This window comes from Bicyclus anynana, chromosome 1 (assembly GCF_947172395.1).
Source record: "Bicyclus anynana chromosome 1, ilBicAnyn1.1, whole genome shotgun sequence".
Taxonomy (NCBI): Eukaryota; Metazoa; Arthropoda; class Insecta; order Lepidoptera; family Nymphalidae; genus Bicyclus; species Bicyclus anynana.
The window spans coordinates 15174642-15181993 of NC_069083.1; the positions used below are offsets into that span (position 1 = coordinate 15174642).

The window sequence follows — 7352 nt, forward strand, 5'->3', positions numbered from 1 at the left end:
TACTGTCAGTCGGATGTCAGATTGACAGTGACAGATTATTTCACGTGTTTTGGTGTATAATTTTAATTTGTTTTTGTAATCGTCTTCTTTTGTATTTAAAACAATAATTAATAACCTATTAAAACATATATTAGTTAAAAATGCCAAAAATTAAGGTCGAGAAAAAATCTAGAATACATAATGAAATTGCAAAGCAAGGTGCGTAATATTGTTTTTTTTTTTTCGATTCTCAAAAATCCTTGCAACCTTTAAGAATTCAGCAGGATTATAAAAATGAGACGTGTATGGAGCAAAAACCAGTGATTTGGCAAAATAAAATGTAGTGTTCACGTTCCCAATAAGAGTGGCGCTCGTCTTCTAAGCCTTTTGAAAGTTTCTACCCATGTTCCTTGCTAGATGGTTCGAGCTACTTTCCTCGTCTCGGGTAATTAAGTCAAAACTGCTGATCATGCATGCAGTTGAGATAAGTCATTTTCAGCCAACCCTGGTTACGCTTATTAGGCCTACAGGTATTCCAGTTCGTTTCGTGTAGGATGGCACGAAAAGTTTGCCACGATTCGTGCTAATAGTACGTAATATGAACCTCATACAGGCAACTGTCACCATATCCATACTATCTCAAAATCACTTAAATTTACTACCATCTAGCACTGAGCATTGGAGTTCATTTGGCACCATTTGGTAGAAAGGAAACTCCAAAGATGTGAGCTAAATTCCCAATATAATAATTAATAAACAAATGTCACATGTCTCAAAAGGAAAAACATTGTGAGGAAACCTGCATACTGAGAATTTTCTTATCTGTGTGTGTGAAGTCTGCCAATTCACATTTGGCCAGTGTGGTGGACTATTTGGCCTAACCCCTCATTCTAAAAGGAGACTTGAGCTCAGAAGTGAGCCAAATCTGGGTTGATAATGATGATGATGATTAATATTAAAAAAATGTAGGTCATGAAAAATATGGTATAAACTATCTTAGGAATTACTAATGTTTCTGAGGTAACACAACACTATCTTTTTTATTTCAGGTATTCAGTTCAATAAAGATTTTGGCCAACATATATTGAAGAATCCTCTTATTATAACAGGAATGTTAGATAAAGCTGGATTAAGACCAACAGACGTTGCTCTTGAAATTGGGCCTGGTACTGGTAACATGACTATAAAAATGCTTGACAGAGTTAAAAAAGTTATTGCCTGTGAAATAGATACAAGGTAATGCTTATATTTATTATGACTTTTTATTATGACAATTTGTTTATTAATTCAAGCTAACTTTAGCTGTTATAAAACTGTAAAATAAAATATAACCTTATGCTGTGAAAATAATATAGAAATTAGATAATCCCTAATATCTAGAAGCTGTAAATTTTATTAAAGGAAAATATGATTTAACCATTTTTAAATAGAGAAGATTTTAATTTTGACATTATTGTAACCATGAATGGAGGTTGTTAACATATTTAAACATTTTTTTTAGGCTCCATATAAATCCAGAGACCATGTCGCACAAACCTTTGTTTAATCTATACTAATATTATAAAGAGGTAAAGTTTGTAAGTTTGTAAGTTTGTCACATTTTTAAAATGGGGTAATCTTCGGAACTGCTGGACCGATTTTAAAAATTCTTTCACCAGTAGAATGCTACATTATCGGGGAGTGCTATAGGCTATATTTTATATTGGTATCATATATATTAGCCGAGTTATCCCAGTTTTTGTCATACAGGTCGGACTAAAAACCTTTTAAACAGACTTATTCGCATGCGCTGCCTTAACCATTGTGAAAAATTGAAATTAATGTATAGAGACTTTATGTATCTTTAAAAGTTCTACAAAAAAGTCCGCGACGCCATATATCTATCTTCTATATATTAGCAGATATAGTACCTTTTGTGTTTTATAAATTATTAATTTTATATACTTAGGTTTACATCACTATTTATGCAACTAGACTTTAATCCTTATTAAAATAAATTATTTAATAATCACAAGGATATTATGGAGATAAGATTTGCCCTTTACAGTATGTTAATTACTTAAATAGTTTCGGAGATAATACAAAATTTCTAAAAGACGCAGAAATTCCGCTGTATGACGCCCGGCGCTTTCATTTACGTAGTTCCCGTTCCCGTGTGAATATGGGGATCAAACATAGCCTTTGACACTTGCAAATAACGTAGCTTTCTATTGGTACAACAATTTTCCAAATCGGTCCAGTAGATCCAGAGGTTACCTCCTACAACCACACGAACTTAACCTCTTTATATTATTAGCATAGAAGTCTCTATTTCTCTTGGTCATACCACCTCTCTCGAAGGACTGGACCGATTTTGCTAAGGGTAGGAAGGAGTAAGATAGAGAAGTTACAGGGTAGGGTAGGGTACGGGTAGGGAAGCGTAGGGAAGTGTAGGGGTAGGGTAGGTTTAGGGCCGGGTTTAGGGTAGTGGTAGGGTAGGGGTAGAGGTAGGGTAGTGGTAGGGTAGAGGTACGGGTAGGATAGGGAAGTGGTGGGGTAGGGGTAGGATAGGCGTGAGATAGGGGTACGGGTGGGATAGGAGTAGGAAAGGGATAGGGTACGGGGAGGGTAGGGGTAGGATGGGGGTAGGGGTAGGATGGGGGTAGGGTATAGGTAAGGTAGGGGTAGGGTAGGGGTTGGTTTGGGGTAGGGTAGGGGTTGGATAGGGTAGGGTTGGGGTAGTGGTAGGGTAGGGTAGGGTAGTAGTAAAGTTGACATCGAAATTTACGCGGACGAAGTCGCGGGCGTCCGCTAGTACTCTATATAAATTTGTACGAAAGCAGTTGCGGTTGCTACAAACCTAATGCTACCTATAAACATTTTAATTTTGTTTTTAGACTAGTTGCTGAACTTCAAAAGCGTGTCCAGGGCACACCATACCAAGCTAAACTTCATATATTAGTTGGTGATGTTTTGAAAACAGAATTGCCATTTTTTGATATTTGTGTAGCCAATATCCCATATCAAATCAGTTCTCCTTTAGTTTTCAAGTTGCTACTGCACCGGCCATTCTTCAGATGTGCTATTTTAATGTTCCAAAAGGAGTTTGCTCAGAGATTGGTTGCGAAGCCAGGTGATAAATTATATTGTAGATTGTCAATAAACACCCAGTTGCTGGCTAGAGTGGATATGCTAATGAAGGTACAGTATGAATAATATCTTTTTGAATAGTCTACTGTTATTTTTTTATACTGAGATAATTGTGTGATGCTTACACAGAAATATTGGTGGAATCTATGGGCCATGCTTCTATCAGTATTTAGTATAAATAATAGTAGTAAGCTTTTTTCTAATAGTTCTCAGGCATTGTTGTGTTCTGAAGGGCATGGTTGCTGGTGTAACTACAGGAATATAAGGCTTAACGTCTAAGCCTTGCACAAGTAATATGTAATATGGACTATTGTACTGTAGTAAACAGTATTATATTTTACTGCATACTACTTCATTTAATAAATGAAGCAACTTCAGTAAAGTATAATACTTTGTAATCAAATAAAAAAATAAACATTTTAAATTCATATTGTTTAATAACATACAAATTTTATTTAAAAATTTACATCTTGTATGCAGGTGGGAAAGAATAATTTTAGACCCCCACCAAAAGTTGAATCAAGTGTGGTGAGAATAGAACCTAGGAATCCACCGCCTCCAATAAACTTTGTAGAGTGGGATGGTCTCACAAGGATAGCCTTTGTGAGGAAAAACAAAACATTGTCTGCTGCTTTTAAACACAACACTACCATGGCTGCTCTTGAAAAGAATTATAGAGTTCATTGCTCATTAAACAATAAGGTAAAAAAAAACATTGTATCTAATAATAACTAATAATAATAACTGGGTTTATTCTTTTAATAAATATAGCATATATTTCAAAAAAATAAGTAATACCTACCAACTGACATGAAGCTGTGTGGTGGGTCTAAGCTCCAAATACCAGTCATAGAAGTAAAAAGATTGCCTATGCATTGTTGCCTGGTAGGATTCAGCTTGGCTTGATACCACCCTAATGCCTAGTTTAGACTACTTTAGTCGAGTACAAACAATTTTTTGATTTAATGCCAAAATATCATACTCAATTAAAATACTAAAGTAGTTGGAACTAGGCTTAAGGGTTAACATGTAGTAGCAACTACCAGAGATATGGGTCAAAATAACTTGTATCTCTTCCAAGTAAGCCTGCTTCCATCTTAAGACTGCATTGTTACTTAATATAATTTTAAAACTACTAGACCAATTTGAAAAATTCTTTCACCATTTGAATCTTACATTACCCCTGATGAACATAGGCTACACTTTATCTCCATATTCCCAAGAGAATGGGAGCTATGAACATAAAATTGTGGACTCTGCTTGTAATTTATTTTATTTGGTTTATAATTTCATTATACATAATATTATCTCTTTTTTTTAGGAAATATCAGAGGATTTTGACATAAAAGAAAAGGTGCAACAAATTTTAACTGAAGCTGAATGTGACCAGATGAGGGCAAGAACAATGGACATTGATGATTTCATGAAATTGTTACATGCATTTAATTCAGAAGGAATACACTTTGCTTAAAATAACTCAAGTTTATTTTATTTTCATTCAAGTTCGAATAAATATTTTATATTGGTAAATTGTCTACTTTATATTTTCAATGGTAACATTATGATCTACTTTGAACCAAATACAGATTTGCTGAAACCTCTGTCAGCATAATCAGAATCTTTGCAACGTTCGGATTTATATGGAAATCCTGGTTGTCCCGGCAGCACCATAGGTTTTGTTCGAGTCATTCTCCAGCCTCCCTTTTTAGTCCAGTCCTAAAAAATTAAGAAGTCAAGATTAAAATTGGAATAAAAGACACAAGACATACCAATATCCATTTATTGATATATTTAAGCAAATATTTTATAGAACATCTTCATCATTTATCAGGAAAGATCCACTGAGATTTAATTAATTAGAACAGATATAAAATGCGAAGTATATACAGCAATTAATATTCACTAAATTGTCAAAGATTGAAATATAAATATTATTAATTGGTACATTTTTATTTGTTGTTTATTTTTTTTTATTTTTTAACTTGCATCAAGCAAGAGGATGAAGTTCATAACATAAGTATCAACTGTAACATTAATTAATAATGAAAACACTTACATTTCCTTGATACTTAAAATAGTAATGGACAGCCAGGACACCAACTGCAATAAGACCAAGTTTCCCTGTTATGTATCTATAATCAGCGGCACGCTGTTGTCCCTGTAACAAATTATTATTGGTTAATATGGCATAAAATAAAACTGCAGCCCTACTCTATGTGTACTGTTTATTTATTTATTTATTTATTTTTACGTACACTTACAATATACATATAGAGACATACACAAATAATATATAACTAGCTCACATTGACTTATACGTACATCTATGACAAGTGCACACAACATTCACTAAAAACTAAAAAACATGTAAACAGTCAAATACCACACAAGGAACAAAATAACAGATATAACTTAACTTAATTATTATGGGGAAGAACTCACCGACAGATGATCAGTGAGTTTTTTTTTAAAGACATTATAAGAATAAATAATAAATAATACTGTTTACCAACAAACAAATTGAATAGGAGGGTATAAATCGCTAGTTGTTTTACACCTAATAATAATTATTATTGACATAGGATAATTAAAAAAATAAAGATACAACAATTAGATATAGTTAATATATTTTGAATAACATTTTATAAACAAATACATAATTTAAAATAAATAAGTTATAAAATGACATGCGTTTTCTACCTTAATTTCTAATTTTTTTGTTGGTAAATAGTACACATTGTGTAGGCTGCAGTAAAAACATGCTGCATGTACAATTCAATCACAAGAAATATGTGATTTCAGTTGTGTACTTAATAACTACCCCACTCAGTATGTACCCAAATGTAAAACTTCTATTTACATTTTTTTTTTTAGTTACTAGCTTGTAAATTTAAACTTATGAATTAGACTCAGGTCTTGAAAACCATGTATGTATTGGGAATTATTAAACAGTTATGCACTAAACATATCAATACTGTTTTGATGCCTAAAAGGTTATTATTGTTATGTAATCTTACCAGCACAGGAGCAAGCGTTGTAAATAGGACATCAAGTGGTTTACGATAGATACGACGTATGGGATTAGTGCGTTCTCTCCAGTATTCCTCAACATGAACAGGTTCGTTTGAAGCCAATACTTGGTCTTTTAACCACTGCTTGCGCCATGCCCTTTCGGCATCAGTCATACCTATACATCTTTCTCTTTCCGAAGCTACACGACCAGCAATGGCCATGGGCTTGACGCCCGCCGTTTGAGCCATTTTATTGTTTTTATCAGAAAAAAAAAACTTTTATTGAAAATTATTTGGAAAAAATAATAATTTATTATTTGACATTTATTTTACAAATAATTGACACTGACGTCTGACAACTGACAGACAGTGTAGTGTCAGATTGACAGATTATTATTTGACAGTGACACATGTTAACCACAGATTGAACAAATAATATCGCTGATTATGGTATGTTTTACCTTAGACCATTAAAAATAATGGACCTGTTTCGCACCCAAATTCACCAACAAAAAGTCTGTCGTTTTTTGAGGGGGACGAGGTAAACTCACACATCGAAAATATTTAACACCATTAAGTATATTCTATGTCCATACACTACACACAACTATATAATTGACTCGCAATACACACACGCATAATTTTTACACAGTTTTTTTTTTCGTGTTGAATAAGTGCCGATGGCTCCATATGGGACCACTACGGCGTCACCGGAGGCCGGTTTGGGCGAGCGCAGAAGCATCGCCTCTTTGACACCTATATATAATGGACCTGTGGCATTTTACGTCAAATTTGGTCAAGGATTTATTTTTTTAAAGAATAAACAAAATTTTTTCGTAACCTCTCTAACTTAAAGAAAGCTACCTTAATGGAGCGAGATAGATATTTTTTTAGTCATTGCGTAAAGAGGTTAGACATATTTTACATGACGACATCAATTATGTCAGTTGTGACCAAATTATCTTTTGTTTTTAGTGACCAAAAATGGCTATTGTTGTGGTTCCGGTATAACGGTATTCGAAATATTACGGAAATAATAACCAATAAGCTTGTGAATCGCAAAATAAATTAAATATTATACAATGGTGAAGTGTGCAGTTGTTGCCTGCACCAACAAAACCCAAACAAAACTAGCGGGAATTTCATTTCACAAGTAAGTATTAAAATCTTTGATTTTTCTGTTGATGTTGAGTATTTTAAAGGTATTTTTTTTAATTAGGCCAATTGACTAAT

At 33.4% G+C, this 7352-nt stretch overlaps 2 protein-coding genes across 2 annotated transcripts; one reads left to right on the forward strand and one right to left on the reverse strand.

The window, feature by feature from the left end:
* Positions 1-15: 15 nt before the first annotated feature.
* LOC112044238 (probable dimethyladenosine transferase) lies at positions 16-4584 on the forward strand. Its single transcript, XM_024080006.2, has 5 exons — positions 16-198; positions 1029-1215; positions 2856-3159; positions 3589-3810; positions 4430-4584. Exons 1-5 carry the CDS (start codon positions 141-143, stop codon positions 4577-4579), a joined length of 921 nt encoding a protein of 306 aa, XP_023935774.2. The 5' UTR covers positions 16-140; the 3' UTR covers positions 4580-4584.
* Positions 3844-6468, reverse strand: LOC112044239 (uncharacterized). Its single transcript, XM_024080007.2, has 3 exons — positions 6126-6468; positions 5165-5266; positions 3844-4824 (listed from the first exon to the last, which is right to left on the reverse strand). The coding sequence occupies exons 1-3, from the start codon at positions 6366-6368 to the stop codon at positions 4675-4677; spliced, it is 495 nt and encodes a 164-aa protein (XP_023935775.1). The 5' UTR covers positions 6369-6468; the 3' UTR covers positions 3844-4674.
* Positions 6469-7352: the final 884 nt, after the last annotated feature.